The sequence below is a fragment of the Bombus bifarius genome, unplaced genomic scaffold (genome assembly GCF_011952205.1).
Source record: "Bombus bifarius isolate JDL3187 unplaced genomic scaffold, Bbif_JDL3187 scf7180000009243, whole genome shotgun sequence".
Classification (NCBI taxonomy): domain Eukaryota; kingdom Metazoa; phylum Arthropoda; class Insecta; order Hymenoptera; family Apidae; genus Bombus; species Bombus bifarius.
In genome coordinates, this window is record NW_022884989.1 from 542,808 (window position 1) to 561,486 (window position 18,679).

General features: G+C 38.1%; 1 protein-coding gene across 3 annotated transcripts in view; it reads left to right on the top strand.

Annotated features, from left to right (window-relative positions):
- The window catches only part of LOC117214864 (protein O-mannosyl-transferase TMTC1-like), a 280,632-nt gene extending 262,202 nt beyond the window's left edge, over nucleotides 1–18,430 (top strand). Inside the window, exons 12-15 of one of the 3 annotated variants that reach the window (XM_033461239.1) lie at nucleotides 487–686; nucleotides 870–1,005; nucleotides 10,884–11,013; nucleotides 13,309–18,430. In XM_033461239.1, the coding sequence (XP_033317130.1) occupies nucleotides 487–686; nucleotides 870–1,005; nucleotides 10,884–11,013; nucleotides 13,309–13,494 (652 nt within the window). In that variant the 3' untranslated portion in view covers nucleotides 13,495–18,430. Of the gene's footprint in view, nucleotides 1–486; nucleotides 687–869; nucleotides 1,006–10,883; nucleotides 11,014–13,308 lie in introns of those variants that run through there. The other 2 variants (XM_033461240.1, XM_033461241.1) reach the window with 2 other exon arrangements.
- The last annotated feature ends 249 nt before the right edge of the window (nucleotides 18,431–18,679 follow it).

The window sequence follows — 18,679 nt, forward strand, 5'->3', positions numbered from 1 at the left end:
TTGGGATAGGTTGTCATAGTTAACGCGGTCGAAACACACCGAAATTTAATTGCCAATAAATCGTTACTCTACACAACAACTGTATAACGTACCCTGTCAATTTTACATTCATGTGCAACGATATTTTCATTAAATACTTGCATATAATAGGCACACTAACTAAGCACGCTCGATCGAATCAAACGATAGTAGATAAGGACTTTACTCGATAGACAAATATCTATATTCGAATCCTAATATCTGCTGACAATTGAAATCAGTCAAATCATTCAATTACACCTGTAAACGTTTCGTTATCGTGATCAGATGTAAAGAACAGAAGTTATCGATAGAAAGGCTGTATATATTTTCTAATGACATGATTACTCTGTGTAAACAGAATAGTTAACATTTTTCCTAAATTTCGCTATCAACTTTTCGAGTAACCTAATGCGTACGTATATAAAAATAAATTAACGTAGCGTGTTACGTGGTTCCATTTGCCAGGAAAACGAACAGGACAGAGGAATGTATACGGATGTTGCAAAAATGCGTATCCTTGGACCCGGCGTATACGCCAGCTTATTTGGTGCTGGCGAGATTGGCAACTGGTCCTACCGCTGGCGTTCTTCTACGGCACGTGGTCCGATTACAACCCAAAAGCCCCGACCATCTCGCGGAATATGCATCGTGGTTGTACCAGAATGGTAAGTGACGGTGGTAAAATGGCTAAATAGCTTAAAGTAGGATAAAGCCCGACAGTTCCCGTTGCGACGGTCCAAAGTACGGGTTAAAGTAGTTTAAAGTAGCGAAACAACATCGAAACTCTGGCCGCGTAACGGCCCTGCTTCAGCTTTATACTCACGCCAAATCGTCGTCTGTCTCTTCAGGCAAATGGCTACCCTCTCTCAAGTACTACCTCAAAGCCATGGAGGTTTCGCCGTCGCACAGATCGTCGCTTCTGGGAACGGTCAGGATACTGAGATCGAGGGGTCAGTGGCCCAGAGTTCATCAACTTATCACCAGGTAAGTAATTGCAATCAATATACCGAATTTTTGTATATGCGTGTATTCGTACAGGCTTGAATATTTTCGGTGCAATTTGATGAGATTAGGGAGGAAAATTTCTTATAATTTTGATATTGTGATAACGAATGAAACTTGTCGCTCATTTAATAGCACAGGATAGAAATGACGTTACGTCGATATAGACATGTTCATATTATTATATTGCGTCGTTGACTTGGCAGATGAGCGAGAAAATGTCGAAAATGAATTTTGAAATATTTGCAACAATTGCTTACCTATAAAAACGTCATTCTTTTATGTGCTGAAATTAGATTATCCAAGAGGAATGATGTAATTGAATTTTTTTTCTTAATTTTTTATGCTCCAAACCGATTTCACGAAAAGTTTGCTTTTTCTATATAGTTGTGTCATTACTATAAACGTTGTTGATCTATATGATGCCATAGTATTAAGTGAGTTGCGTTTTCACTGGCACACTAATTAATAATTGATGAAGATAGATCAAGCTAATAATTCTCATACGTAGATGAACAAATTCAATACGTGTAATGATACAGTAATGTAATCTGATATAATAACAAGCTTTACATTGAAATACAAATGATCGCATCGATGTTCTCATTATCTCGTCATCTCTAACTTTATTATTTAAACAACTCACTAGAAAAACTGTTCACTTTTTTCACCAGAGATAACTTTATCTTAAACGACGTTTGTTGCAACGCATCGCTTATTACTCCTTTCGTTTTTCCAGACCATTATATTAAAATACACAAACGAAAAATACACCATAGCTGTGGCGTGAGCAGCAACTCGCATAATTGAAACAACGCAGTGTACGCGTCGACAGCAACCAATATATTAATCAGCGATAATTACAATTATACATCCTATTAATCTCTGCTTTAATACCTATCGCACAAAAGCCAATTTAATTATCACGAAACCAATTCGCGTAGAAATCAGTGTACAAACATTTAAGCAAGTTCAAACGAGAGGATTCTGAAGGTAATAAAAGAATACGAATCATTGAAACGGATGCGTTGCAACTTCACCAGCCGAAAGGAATATTAACGCTAATTCACGGGTGTGTTGATCATCGTCCAGCCTCGACTCTGAGAAGTAAATTGGCAGAAGTAAACGAAAGCTCAGCAGAGGAACTCTTTTGATACCGGTGAAAAATGCCGCAGTTCGGCCGCTCGTCGACAGTGCAAACGAATCGTTTGGAACAGCTTAGCAACTTCGACTTTCGGAGTTGACATGGAACTTTCATCCCTGGATAGCAATCGCGTCGTTTGTCCAGTTTTCAACCCCTTGTTCCCGCGTGCATACGTATGTACCTGGATTATAGAGTGGTCGGCCAACTAACCCCTTGCATTCAGTTCGACCTTCCTCCGCTTTTCTCCTCCACTTTATCATCCCTCGTTTCGACGCAAAATTATCATCGATCGTGGCTAATCCTTCGAATGCAAATTCTTCGTGTAAATTAATAACAAATGGAAAGACTTGTCGTGACGTGTTGTGTTCGATTGTGCGTTGTACCGCGTGTAAACGATGTCTCTTACGATACGACGAATCCCGTGGGTTAAGTGTTTTTAATAATTCGCGTTCTTTTGTTATATCTCCGGAAAGGAGAGAAAGAGCCTGTGGTCCATCTGCGAAAGGGTTAAATTCCCCATAGATGCATAAAGATCCGTTATAACACGCAACGCCCCTCTCGGAGGCTCGCGTATTGCAACCCCCTGACTCCTCGCGGTGCAAATAGCATCCATAAAAAAGGCACAGTAAATTTGCCGGCGACGATTCGCGTTGTTTTTGCAGGCGGCGCCCTGGAGGTATGTGCGAATGAATGCACGCGGAATCAATTCTTTCTTGCTGACCAAAATTATGGTACAGGGATCTCGGTGATCGATAAAAAGCCAGCGCGCGGTCAGTTTTCCAGCGAACGAGTTTAGAGGATTGCAGAGGGGTATATTGTTTTTTTCATTTCTTTCTTTTTTTCCAATTGGAGTTAGGAGGAAGAACGAGCTTCGTTCAATTAGTGAGTTTTTATGGGTTGTCGATTGACATTGAAAACCTAGACGTTTGATTTAGGTGGACGCAAAAAAATTCCGCGCCCATCCGGTTTAATCGCTTCGCATGGGCGGTTGTGTTCTCGTGTCAGCACAAGTGTGATTGACCGATATTCGGTGGTAATATGTACGGTTTTAGTGAAGCGTTGATTGGAATAGCAAGTGATTAATTCCTGGAACTGGTCGAACAATCGTCACGGTGTTATATCTGTTACATGCTTTGTGGATATATGGAATTATTTGTATAAAAGCACATGTTGGTGGCATATGTGATTTTGCCAGCTAATGATAGGAAGGCTAATGATAAGTTAGGTTAGGTTAGGAAGATTAGCAGAAGACAAAGATATATTGCTTTGGTCTATATGTATAAAGATAATTAATCCGTTTATTATAGGTAATTTATTGTTACAGAGGTTCTATTCATTTGTAGTTTCAATAATTGAGATCGTTCTTCTTGTGATGTACCTATAGACACAGAATTGCAGGGGATTAACTGACATAATTAGGAAGATTATATTATATTTCGATAAGAAAATGGGAAATCATAGAAGGATCTCTTTAGATATCGAAAGTATTTCCTTATGATATTATAAGACAGAGGATGATGATTTACTAACAACAAATTTCATAATTCAATACCAGACGACCATTATTTGATAGACGGGCAACGTTTACTAAAACGCGGTAGATCAAAGTTTGTTTCCTTCCCCCTCCCCCTTTAAAAGCAAAAGATCACTATGCAGTCAAATTTCGCATCGTTTCAAAATCACCGTGATAATGGTAGACCCTGAAGGGGTGTTACGGTCGGCAAGAATTGCGCGAGCTTGGCGCAGTTTCAGAGGGTTGAACTACCGAATGACACAGGCGTGGTCGACCAACTGGTCCATAGACGAGAGTCGACTATACACGGAGGTTAAATTTTGGAGAAACAAGGCGAAAAGTGGTGATGACTCGTTGGAAGTGGAGGAGAGAAAGGGAGATCGAGCAGATTGACAACACCTACGCTATCGGTGTGTAACTACCACAACGCGCAAAGATTTCAATATGCACCGTTTGACAGATGTGCCACAGCGTGCAAATTTTAAATGCAAATATAAATCTGCCATGCAGACCGCAGAGGCCGGGTATGAGCAACGGGGGTGGCGAAGGGTTTCGAAAGGGGGTGCAAACGTTCCAGCGGACCAACGAGTGTACAGCGGTGGAAGAACCGTTTCACACGCTTCTCGCGTCTCTGTGTATGTGTATGAGTTTTCGTGGAGGCGGGGAACACAGTAATTACAATACTCTACTCCTTTGTTTTCTGCCGTTGGAAGTCTATATTAGAGGGAACGGCTCGTGTAGTTTGCGTCCAGTTGATAATTACGAGATCTTTTTCATTAGCATCAGCTTAATGACTGTTGTAAGTAGAGCGAGACGAACGGAGACTTTGCAGATTTGTTCACGGTTTTTCGTTAACCCGCGACACTTTTTTTCCACGAACCGAGCCGCGTATTGATAATAGGATGATACTTGTTTGCAGATTCCAGGTATTTCGCTGAGAAATGATTAAAGGTCGTTGCTTGATTAGAGGATTGGTCAAACGAACTTATTGTTTCTGTGCGGCACTCGGTACATTGGAAGTTTCGATGAAACCTGGTGCGGAAGTTTCGTATTCAATCAAGATTTGAATATATTTCATAAATATCTTCGTCGTTAGAAACATTTGGAACATTCGTTTCTATGATTTTATGTATATTTTTTATGTATGTACTTTTTATGTATATTTGGCTATTTTTATGTAAAATGAAACGTATTTAAATTTTGTAATACATTTGAAACAACGTTAATAGCACGTGCAAAAGAATATGAATGAGTTGGAAGAACGGTATCTTTATTCGACGAACTTCTTTTATACACATTCAAAAAATGCTATCTGACCCGGAATAAATTTCTAGACACCTTCATCGATGAATTTCTTTCTGGAACGTCCAAAAAGCTCGAGAACAGATTTGCAAAGCAAATTTAGCAATCTTCGCGTACAAACATTCTTTATATACATATTCGAGAAATTTTTTACGAAGGCCAAGTATACAAAGTAATTGAGAACTTTGTATGGTAAAGGATTTAGGTGACAAAAAGAACGACTTCTTTATTGGCAATAAATATGAATTGCACGTGAAATACAATAAAAATGTTATAGATATAATAACAATATTAGAAATGGCTGTATAATAAATATCAAGATAATACGTTATTATCGGTTGTTTAAAAAATAGGAGGTTACTATATATATCCTTTGGATAAGTAAACAGACTTTTTTTTTTAGAAAGCATTTTGACATAAAATTGGCACAAAAATTCATGCATGTTAATGATTCTTCCGTGCTGTATTTTCTTCAAACAAAAACTGAAGAGAATTTTTAACAATAAAAAAGATACGATCGACAACGAACCGAAAGTGATCCGAAAAGTGCAGCAGGGAAAAGTTAACCCTTTGAGGATAGAAATTCTACGATACTTCGCACAAGATCGAACTGCGTGGTAACTGATTTCACGATTAAAGAAAGGATATTTAATCTTTCTCTGTTCAATGTAAATGAAACGATATTCCAATGTTTCGCCGTTTTATCCCTTACAAAGATTATTTAAAAAGTGAATTAGGCAAATGCGGTATTCAATCACAATTGTACATTTCAAATTCCATGCAAGATAAAAATCCATTCGTCCGCTAATTGTAAGGCGAACAATTTGTTCGACTGACAAAAATAGCAGATGACAGGCTCAGGCGTCTGTTCGCCAACGTAATAATAATAAAATGCTGTGGACCCTCGAGATTTATTTATTTCTGCGTGCAGCCATACAGCTGGGATGCCGCGGTCCGGAAAATATTGATTCGCCGTTTAAGTGGATTGCGCTTCTAGCAGTCGCAAACGGCAACGCGCTTGTAAATAAACCATAAAGCGATAAATTTGTCAAATCTTACACCGCATTTTCGGTCGTTTCATTGTTCATCCCTTCGCTAAATTCGACTTATGAATTATTCAAACGGATGAATAATTCAACGGAAGAACTACGGAACTGGCCAACGTTTAACCATGAGCTTTTCCGTTATATATAATACAAATCATCACGCGCATAATTCGCCAACGCGAATCGCGCTATCAAACGACGCTTGTCGGTAATCAACGGAGAAGATTCGAAAGAAATCCTCCTGTATGCGTGCCAGTGTAGCAGATTGTTTCCGAACGACTCACATCAGAGACCTTCTGCACATTGATATTACGCAAATAAATTTGTTCGCCATTAAAATATCACGAGCAGAGAATGAAACTGTTTAAAAATCGTAGATACAGTTTTCGGTATAATTGAAATGAAACAATCGAATTATTATAAACTTCGTACGATGCTGAGATTTTTACGGCTTATTTATTTCGATATATGGTAGAACGGCTTTCACTTTGCAGCGGTTGCACGAATGTCAAATTAACTTCTCGTAAATCGTCGGTGGTTTTCGTCGATTGGTTCCAGATTCCATTTACGCTCTGAACGCACAGCTACTGTTTTAGATTTAAAGTATAGCATTGAGCAATTTATTTAGCTCACAAGCCGTTATTTAAGCGGTAGAACTAAATTGCTGCACAAATTTATGTGTATTGAAATGTTTAGTCAAAAAATTGATATGAATCCATGTGTAGTGGAAATTCATTGTGAGATTCATTTTTATCCAGGTATCTGATTACGCATAATTTAAGTAAATAGAGTATAAATTTTCCTTCGGGTTAACTTTTATTTTATATATATCAGACGCGTCCAATTTCTTTGAATTACATCTTTTAAAGTTTCTCAGCAGCCTGTTACTGAAGATATATAATCATAAAGGACTGGTTAGGACCTTTGTCGCGTCATCCGTAAATCTAAATAACTGAACGTGTTACAGCAAACGAGTGAAAATAAATAATACAAAATACAAGTGAAAACGTCTGCACGTCTCCTTTGACAAACTTTTATCGTACAGGTTTGTGAAGCTTCGACTAAAGTAGAAAATCGTAATTACAGTGGAATTATATGAATTATATTCTTTTGCGGAAAATTATAAACTGTATTGGGATGAAAATGTTAACGTAGATATTTCAAAGATAGATCGTAAAGAACTCGAAATTTACGATCCTTCGTAATTATATCTAACTCTTCCCATTGTAATATTTTATATAATAATTTATATCACATTATATTTTAAAATAATAAAAATATGATTCACGCGGTTTCTATGTTTCTAACTGTTTTAAAAAAATATAATGAACTGTCGATTTTCTGGAAGCACAGCCCTCTGTTATGGCGAGGGTTATCTAGACAGGCGAAAGCGTTCAATTTCAATCACAGAAATATTTCAGCGCTAAACTAATACCATATTGGAAACAAAATTGTGCGATGTACCAGTTAAAAATACTGACTGACGCGTTATCTACGTTGACATGGACGCGAATGGTTTTACGAACCGATGGAAAATTATCGAACATTAGTTCGATCCACATCGCTTCCAGTCATTTTTTAAAATCCAGTCAGCATGTGTTTCCTGCAAATCTCTATTTTTCGTAGGGGAAAATACTCATTCGTGACGGGATTGAATATCGAGATGCAATTTGTTTTAGAATGAATAATTTTTCGCAACGGAATTTAGAATTATTATATTTATCCGAAAACTGATAAAAAAGATGAATAAATTATTTTGTAACGATAAAGAACTTTACTAACGTATTAAAAGTTTTATCAAAAAATGCAGACAATTTAAAATTCATAATCCGTATGCAGATATTAAAATTTTATAAAAACTAAGAGATGTCTTATGACTTTCGATCGGAAATATATCTACCTTTATTTTTATTAGATTAACGTATAATATCCAAAAGAAATGCATTTTATAAATTGAAATTAAACGAAAAAAGAATACAACAAAACGTTGAATGCTATTCGACATAGGACAGCAAATGGGCAATTCAGGCTAAAAGTACGAATTAGGAAGTCGTCTGAAAATAACGTAAAAATGTCAAGTAGATCGTACAGCATCCTCTTTATACAGCGTAGCTTTTTCAAACATATAAATTCCGAGGGAAGCCACTGCGTCAGAGGATGATTCCATAGGCAGCGATAACGTCGTCACCGTTGCGTTAAGCGCTCGTCGAGCTGATAAATCGGGAATTTACTGACGCTACCTCCGATTCTGTATTTTCGGCCTGTCGAGCTTGAAATCGTGTGCACCTATTCACGCGAGCAGATTTTTTGGAAAATTTACGAAACACTATACGTTCGAAAGGTACAGGGGAAACGGTGGTCTTAAAACGCCAAGCGAGCTCGACAGTGATATACAAATATCGAAACTTGATTAAATTCTTTTTCTGTGACAGTGTATACCAGTTTTGATAAACACTTCTATTTTACGATATTAAGTTTTCAATGTCTCTATTTTTAAGTTCAGTATCATCGAAGTACGTTAAAGAATCGATTACTTCCTTACTTTTGTTTCCTCCATCGAATATAAGAAAACGAAATAAAATCTTTCACTAAACAAATTGCTCGACTGTCCTTATATGAAGTGGATGAGACCTATATATCGCACGCATTTATCAATCACGACCTATCAACGCTGCAATCGGAAATTAAGGGGTAGTTTCACGTCGTTTTAACTCAGCCACGTTGGAAAGAAATGAAAAGAATAGTAGAATGCGACGAAGAGTTGGGGTGTTTCGCGTTCAAGAAAGTAAGTGTTCTCTCGCGAGGGCGAATTAGCCGGGGAGTAGTTACCTGGTAACGACGTGCAAAAAGACGTGCAAGGAATTGAAGAAAACATACGACGAAAGGAAGTGGGAAAGAATAGAAGGCGGGAAGCTGGAACTCGCGTGGCCTCTTATTTCCTTATGAAGCGGCGCGAACGTACCGAACAACGTAGCTGAAACGAGGAATGCCGTATCTTGAAGGAAATTCCAAGGCCGATGAAAATTATCGCGGCGCGCCACCGTTCCGGAAGGCATGCGCAAATATTCCGCGAAAATCGTTTAACAAGGCGTCGCTGGAAATTTCCTTTGGACTGCTGGAATTTTATAATCGCCCTTTTCTCCTTCAGCACGTATTTGAACTCTGCTCCTATCAAGCTTTTATAATATCGTGTTCATCTGGAAGATCTCTCATAGAATATTTAAGATAGTCGATGTTCAATGGCTGAGGAAAATATTTAAATACTAGTGGAAACCTTTTATTAATTTATCTACGTATTACGTGGATTATGAAAAACGGTTCGAGATTTCATTAGCAGCGTACTACACGTGTATTCTGCGATTATCCAAGATCATTGAATATAACAAACGAAGGGAAGAGAAAACTGAAGATATCTAAAAACATTTTGGAAAGAAAAAACTGAAGATGAGAAAGATAAAGGTAGTAGAATTGAAAAACTTGCTACAATCTTGTTACGATATCAATACATGTTATTCTTTAATCTATAAAGTACTTTCTTCTTTCAATGCAACTCAATCGAGAGATACTGAAAAGCTCGAGGACGTGTTCCTTCGTTATCTTTTAAGTGAGATTGCGTTATATAAGCTGTTACGAGAGAGAAATAATGACTATAGTTTTTTAACTGAATAAAGGAGACCAGAGTTAGCACAAAGATAATAATAAAATTTCAGTTTTCTTAAGTTCAAAGTGCTAGATAAGACATTTTAACTAAGCGGCGCAGTATATTTGGTAGACGCAACAGGGTCTACGTTTTAAATAATCTTTATTTCCTGCTCGACGTTCAACTACGTGTTCGTTCTTGGCGAGAAAATATCAAGAGTTCCCAGGTTAATGTTCCGAGGGAAGTATGTGACACGATAAAGGATCGCGCGCGCGTCCTCCTTGGAGCTCGACTATTGACTCCTGATATTCACCCTCTTTTCCGCTTCGTAAACACGCCGCTCGGCCGCGAAAAAAGAGCTGCCGAGAATGAACTGCGCGCGCGGAAGTGACGCGTGAAAAGGGTGTGTCATTTACGAATTTATTTTATCGAGAGGGTGTGAGACGTTCGCTAGAAACTCCATCACCGGTGAATGCAAACCATGACTTGCGACCGTCTGGCAATTTATTTTGCATGCCTACCTTAGATGCATGTTTCCTCTCTTATTACGAAGCCAAGGGATCGACATTTTTCGATCTCTGTCGTTTTAAATCAACAAATACAAGATTATTCGTTTTATTTAGGTGACGCGTTCGAATTCACCGAGAATGAAGCATTATATGAGAAAATTTCGTTCTTTTGTTACGTTTAATGAGTTAAAATTGTCTGTTCGTCCGGTTAATGCGTTATACACAATCTCATATACACGTATTGTGTAATAATATTAAATTTAGTATAATATTATTATGAAATAAATTGTATACTAACTTTATACGTAAAATGTTATACGTTTAATAGAATTAAACTGTCGAAGATGTGGTTAAAATAGTAAAAGTTCGAAAAGTATTGCGAATTTTATTATAAGTAATTTTACATTTAATTGTCAAATTATACAGACTATTACAGCTTTTAATATCTTCATTCCGCTTTTGTTATAAATTTAGAAACAATAAAAACAATTTAAAACGATTCAAATTTATCGAAGTTTGCTATTTTATCTGCACTTTATCTGGTGACACGTGATTGATTATTAATAAGTCTGGAAATGTGGAAAATTCTACGACCTCGTAAATAATGTGCTGAAGTGAATATTTATTGTCCTATTCGAAGAGATCATTTAAAATTTTGATCGTATTTGGAGCTGCCTGAAATATGTTTTGTATATTTACGTTTCAGATGGCATCTGATGTTACGAGCGAAACGAGGTGGCCTCGTATATCGTGGCGATCTGTATATACGCGCGTGGCAGCTACAAAGTGAATCTCGTCGTCGGGCGCATCAACATCAAGGAAATATCTGCTTGTCGGTCAGTAATTTTCATTTCTATTTAGATAATATTCATGGCGAATATCATGCAAAATCGAGTATCATCGAATCAAATGTGAAAATTATATGATATAATATATTTCACAAATCTCTGAAATTTGATTTTCTCAAAAAAAAAAAAAAAAAGAAAACGAAACTATCGACAAAAGACTTTCATATCGAATTTTTACTCTTCCTTCGAAGAAAACTCATTCCCCTGCACAATTATCTTTTGTCATTCACATTCCTGCACCATATAAATAATTGGGGAATGAACGTGTTCTACGGCTAAAGCTAGTACGAAAATATTGTATAAACAAAAGTCCTTGAAAACGTTATAAAAAAGTTGATTTTGAAGGCGAACAAAGTGGTGCTTTTATTTTTAACATTGTATAGGACCAAAAAATAAATAAGTAAATAAATAATATTAACGTTACGCGTTGATAGATACAAGACAAATTTGCTGAATTAATTATTTACGTATCGAATAAATTCTATAGTACACTGATGCGTTAGAGGCTTATGAATAATATTATATGTACTTCGAATACGAAAATACATAGAGACAACGTAAAACCAACATGCGACTGGATTAGTTTATAAACCGATTTATCACTTAATTTATTTAATTCGCTATGTTTAATTCACTAAATCAATACGAAACAGGAATATCATTTATCTGGAAATAAATCCATTACTTCCTGCCTCATATATTTTCTGCAACTTGACGATAAATCACTTACAGCGTTATATTTATTTTTACCTATAAAATATATTGTCGAAACTTGTACGATAATCCGTAACACCAGCGCATCATAATACCATTGTGTTACAACAATAATTAATTACGACTCGCAATGCTATATCGCTCGAGTGAAATTATAAAACTTCTGATAATAAAATTTATTAGTTTCTCCTTGATCGTTGAAATTGGTTCTACGGTAGAAACGACACGATCGGAAACGGCTACATAATATTAATACTTCTATTAAGTTTCAAGACCGCTTGACGTTCATCCTGCTTTATGACCCTTTCCCTTTGATCCGCGCGTTTTAATATTTCCGTCATTCTTTCGGCGACGTTCGCTTCATTTCGCCTGCGAACTTGAGAGTCTTTCCCTTCTATGTCGTGGAAAATGTCGTGATAAAAGTAATTGAACGAATTAGTGGAAGGAAAGTCGGATACCGCGAGCTAGTCGACGCTTCCGGTGACCTGTTAAACTCATTGACAGATTACTTGAGATTCTTCGGTTACGTCGTATCGCCATAATTCTAATTAAATAGATTCGGCTCCGCTAGAGCTTCTTCCTGTTCCCTCTCGTTCTACGTTCGTTCCTGCCCCTTTCTTCACTGCCGCGCCCATTCACAGCAGTGCTCACTCAGTGCTTCGGCACAATTCGTTCCAGTCGTTAACGATTCAACCCTGTAGAAACTTGCCCACTTTGAACCGACGTCTCTTTCTTCCATTCTGTCGTTCTTTTTCCCTTCTGTTTTTTCGATCGAACGTTTCCTATCGATTGTTACAAATACTCTTTTCCTTATATTTCTCGTGATTGCATGAACTTTCTATTTTTGTTATCGAGTGAAGTACTTTCGATTCGCTATTGCAGAATATATTAATATTAGAAAATATTATACTAATTTATCGAGTAATTTAATTCTCTTGTTACACACCAGAAAATCGTGGATTTCAAATTTTGGAGCCTGTCAAGTTATATTTCAACAAATTATTCGGTATTACCTGAAAGTAAATATTAATAATTTAGAATTTACAAACTCGCCCTTCGACCGATTCTTAAACCTATTATAAATCCACACAACACCAAAACACTACTATTGATTTTTTATACGACTATTTTATTATAAATTTCCTATTTCATTCCTATATCACGTGTTAAGTACCTTATAATGTAAAATACCAGCCAAGTAGAATTCTGCTAAACTTTTTCAATAATTGCGTAAAGCGTAGATGACCCTAATACTTACGCCCGGCGATATACTCGCTTGTCAGCCTTCGATATCTCACAAAATTCTCACAATATTCTCCTTGAATTCAACCACGCTCGTCGAAACCCACATTCTCCCTGTAAAGTAGAAAATAAGCGACAGATGAACCACCTGTTTAGCCGCGGCGAAACAACGAAAAGTCAGAGGCGTTGATCCGCATGCGGGGTTGATTAGCCACGATCGGCGATCCGGGGCGGTAGTCCCCTCGACGCGTGTTCCAACCCGTGTACACTCGACGAGGCAGTAAACGTCAGGGTTCCCCTTCAAACATGTCGAATTGTCTGTTGCAGCAGGGCGGTTGTTCGACACCGCGTGTCGCCAGCGTGTCAGTGCAGCTCGAGCAGGACAGCAACAAGTCGGAACAGCTGGAGCGAGCGCCTCGTTGCAACGTACGTACCTGTAGACAGTCTAGAAAGGGAAAGGCACGCGTGACCGCTCCCGCGCTTCTCGTCCAGAACCTCCTGGAGACGCTCTAGCTCGCGAAACTCTTCGACTAACTCTCCACCTATGTCTCTGTTTCTCATCCTCTCGCCTTAAACGCTGGCAGTTCGACGAGTTTCTGTCTGTCGATGTGTTCGTGGCTCGAACAGCTGCGAGTCTAAGACTTGTTGGTACTCTCGGCTACTTTTCACGTGTTTCAGTCTCTGACAATGCGAACGAAAGGAGAAGAAACGGAAGACGAAAATATAGGTGGTTGTTTCCGCGTTTTTTCGCGTCACACTCCGGGTGTATGCGGCGACCAGTGAAATGTCACGAGATGGCCGAGAAATACGCCAAGTCGAGAAAACGTTCCGGAAAACGAGTTACGATATTTAAGTATTCGATGTCTACGATATGTATCGCGATAAGCACCGCGGCTGTAGCAGACATCGATCACAACGACTGCGTTTTCATTGAAGAGGACCAAGCGAGCTGCGCATCGACTAGGTTCCCCGTTTATAGTCTACCTTCGGGTAATACGAAACGAAGCGATGAAAGGTTCTAATCGAAATAAAAATGAGAGTAACGTAGTTGGAGTGTGGCGATAATCTTTTGGACGAGTAACTGATCGGCGTTGGTTATATAGTTACTACTATCGTCGAGGTAGCGTCGACGTGTTTTTAAACAATTATTCGCTGTACTTTGAGTGTGCTTTCGACGTTCTCAGAGAAGCAGCGCTCGTCGCGATGCTACCCGTTCGCTGGGTTTCTTCCGTGTAATTTTTTTCTCGCGATCGAGAGGGATTTCGAGAGGAAACGTTCGATTGGGGAACGAAAGGAGCGAAACAAGAATCTAACGAGAGTCGATTCGTAAACGAAGCCTTAACCCAGAACCCCTTAATGATCGTTCTTTTTTCGAGAAATACGCGGATCGACGAAGCATACGACAAAATACACGACGTTCGTGATACGTTGAAAATATCGCGAAGACCTTGTACGACCGATCGATAGAGAAAATTACACGATCACGAGGGTGAAATCTGGTTTACGCTTTTCTTCCGCAGAAGCGTCGTTTCGAAGAGTATTTTTCTTTCTCTACGTCGTTCCTACGAGACAGAGACGCATGCGTTCATAGCGGACAATATTGATAACAATGGACTGAGATATGATCGGAGAAGCCCTTGGTAAATGTGTAAATATAGTTAATTAACCATATTAATTGGTCCCTATTTCGCGACGACACGACACGGCGAACTTTGATCGAACAGAGAGTCAAGTTACTCTGAAATTTATTTTTCACACGTGCATCGAGGATGATCGGGCAGTATTACAGAGACACGTACACAATCGACTCGCTATCGTCATAATCGTTTTTCTCGGATCGTTCTTCTGTACGTGTTTTGTCTCTAATTGCCGGACACGTAGTTCTCCGCACATATGTAATTACACGGTGCCAATATTTAGCGTTTAATTAAACGTATCGGCGTTTCTGGCCGTTTGGTATGGCTTTTGTAAGAAAATCGAGTAAGGAAGTATGCGTCGATGGAAGAAAGAGAAAAGATAATAATGATGTACGTCATTCTTCGATGAGCTTTGTTCGGCAACGTATCGAACGTTTGGCTAAAGCACGATTTAATATCTATGTGTTAAAATGTTGATTGCGAGAGATAATAATTTGATTGCGGATATTTATGCGCTTATGAGAGATTTTCAAGGTGCAAGTATGTACAGAACGTACGTAATATACAGAAATATATAAAATATTCGAAGTAAAATATTATAAATTATAATATCTATAATATTTAGGTTTCACTTTTTTAATTATTTTCTTAAAAATATAAACTTGCTTAAACGTGTATTACACGAGTTAGTAATAGCTGGCAGATTAACAATGATACTGTAATCGAAGGAATATAAATAATCGTTTTACTTTTCGATCTATGACTACGCTCGTCTTTCCAACATTATTTTATCTTATTTCTTTCACCCAATAAATCTATTCTTTTTTTCATACATATATAGAATATTTGGAAGGAAAAATTTTGGAAGGAAATAAGTAGAAATAAAAAATGACATTCCAACAATTTATTAAATTCATTTCAGCATTTCAATTCTTCTTAATCAGAAGCAACAAATATTCAGGAATTAATGATAGGTAAAAACAACCCGATTTCGGAATATTCTCCGACCTAGATTAAACCAGGTCGGCAACGTACAACCAATCAATCGAAGTTTCATTTAAAAGCAACCGATGAAACCGACGATCGGTGAATCGGAACGAAAGGGAAACTCGTTCGACGTCCTCCAGCAAGATAGACGGATCGATCGTAGCTACCGTCTTTCCATCGGTAAACCGAGAAATCGTGTGTTGCTGCACTCTTAGAAACGTCAGAAGGAGAAACGGTTTTCAATTAAAAGGAAGTCCGATGGCGGCGAGTTCTTTTGTGTATCTTTTGGTTCGATAGAACGTCCAAGTTTCTCGTTCGAACGTGGTCGAAAGTGACGCAGCACGTTTCTTTCGTTTCTTTTCCGCTTTTATTTTTTCGTTCTTTTCGTTGATTGCACACCCGTGCTTGCCTGTAGTCGTAAATCGTCGCTTTAAACGAACGCCCTCGTCGAAACGTTGCCAAAACTTAATGGAAGACCAATGTATATACGCTGTATACTAACAAAAAAAAAGATTCGAGAAAACATCGAAAAGTTCGGCGATGCTTATTGAACAATTCTCTACTACGATATTGTACGTTTGAGTAATAATAATTCGAGTGAATTTCTCACGCAAATTTCATCAAATCGGTCGCTCTCGAGAGCATTAGATGTGAAAGAAAGAGAGAGAGAGAGAGAGAAAGAGAGAGAGAGAGAGAGAAAGTCGCGCAATGGAAGCTTCAAATAAGATTCGTGGATGTCAAGATGCACGAACGTGACGTGAATTTGTAGATAACGTTTGCGTTGGTTCATGTATACGTTCTATCTCCTCTTACGACCCACGCATTCCTCCTCATTCACGTATTCCCCCGTATCCCTCTTTTCTCGTCGAAAATTTTCGAATCGAAGCACGTTGGTGATGAAACAGAGGAGACTGTCATTGACCAAGCAGCAATTTACCTCACGAAACTGCTTCTGAGGATCGATCTCGTTGTCAGTTACGAACGAGATTCCAGCAACGAGGTCGCTAGAGAATCGGTAGTCGCTGAAGGTCGATTCGATCAAGATGAAATATTTTTTTAAATGTGCTGTCGCACGAACGCCGACGCTGCTTCGGTTGAATCGTGTCGCTTGGTGTTGTGTGAACGATATATTTTTTAGAAAATCACGTTTGTGTTAGGATTCGATCAAAATAAAAGTTTGATCAGACACGAGGAATTTGTAAGGATAAGATCGTATTTATTTAGAAATATTTTATATTTTATATCCTCGATATTTAAATATTTCTTTCGTCGATCGAAACACGCAACACTTCGTGTACACGCGACGAAATTCATGCGAATATTATTTGCTTGATTCTTTAAAATCGAGATTAGCGTTTAAAAATACGCGTGCATATGAACCAGAGCGACTGAGTGTTCGGAAAAGCTGGTACGACGATACTTTTCATTTGGAAACGGTGTTGTAATGGAATCGACGTAATTTAAGGACCCAGTTAATTCCTTCAGACGGCGATGTAAACGTTATTTTATTATCGTAACGAATAGGTAACGGAGAAGTATTTATATAGCTATGCTTTCCTACCAGAACGGTACCGAAATTGTTACAATAATTGCTCAGCGAATAAGGCGAACAGACGAGAGTTGTTCATCGCTTATTGTGTACAGTACAACACGAATAAAAAGAGAAAACAACCTACGGCATCGTTTTTCAATCTTACGGATCGAGTATCGTACGAGAACGCGAATTTTTACAATTTTTATTCCCCATATATTTATTGTATTCTGTTTGTACACAGAACTGAAGCCTATGGATAAAAATGAGCTTAAACGAACTTATTTCACGGAAAACAATGTGTCACAAAGAAGCTACCTATGTAAAAAAAAAAAAAGAAGAAAGAAAACAGGTAAATGGTAAAACAGAAATGTGTGAAACGGCTCAACGCTCCTGACATACACACACGCGAAACCGAACAAATCCAACGATACATTTCGAGGTTCGTGTTGAATCGCCAAACCAAGTTCAGTTCCTACCAATTTTCGGGGAATACAGAGTTCGAAACGATTCGCAGAAAACTACCTGTCGCGTTACTTTCGCATTTTCATTTCCCGGCGAAATTTCTGATTGGCAGGGTCGATTGTTCCACGAGAGTCGATCGTCGTTGGGTGTCTATAATGTAGACGAACGGGATAAGATTCCGCGTCGATCTGACGTTTCATGATCTTTACAGTGGTCAAAGAACCTTAATAAAAAAAATAAGGATTCTTTGCCTCTTCTTCCTTTGCCTCATTTTTCTAAATAACAATTTAACGTCGCGTTGACTTCTGGATCATTAGCGACGAGAATCTAAAATATAACGATAGATTTATAACAATGGTTTGAATCGATCAGAAATTTAATGGTATCTTTTTATTTTAGAATTACCAAACTGGTGAAAATGATGGATGGTAATTCCGTTTTCACAAACGAAAAGGATTTGGTACGTTTTAAGAACACGTTTATCGTAAAATTAAAACGATATCACGCATACCTTTAAGAATACCAATAAGAAATGCTATAAACAAGGCATCGCATTAAAATACACATTGGTTGCTCCTGTGTCAACTGGATCCTTTCTCGATCAAAATTTGATAAAAATCAATTTGAAATCGAAACGAACGTGATACGAGAGATCGACGTGTAATTGAGTCTGTACGTGGGCCGTATATAATTAGCCGCAAAACTTGATTAGTCTAGGTTATTACTCCATAGACCAGTTTATACATCTAATTACAATACGTTATTGCGCATATTCATTGTGAATACGAATGCAATTATAAATTATCATAATAAAGTGTATGTTTATATACATGTATGAGTATTCGTTCGATTTATGTTCGGATATCCGACCGTTACCAATATTGCCAATACTCCCCTCCTACACGTGCCTCATCAATTATCCAGTTTTAGTCCGTTTAATTACGACCGTTCGGTTAAAATTGTGGTTTCGACGATCGGGACGGGACGAATTTGTGGATCGCTTTCGTCGGGACCAACCAACGATATTTCGACGCGCTACGTTGTCCAACCACCATTCGAGGATTACGCAAATCGTTGA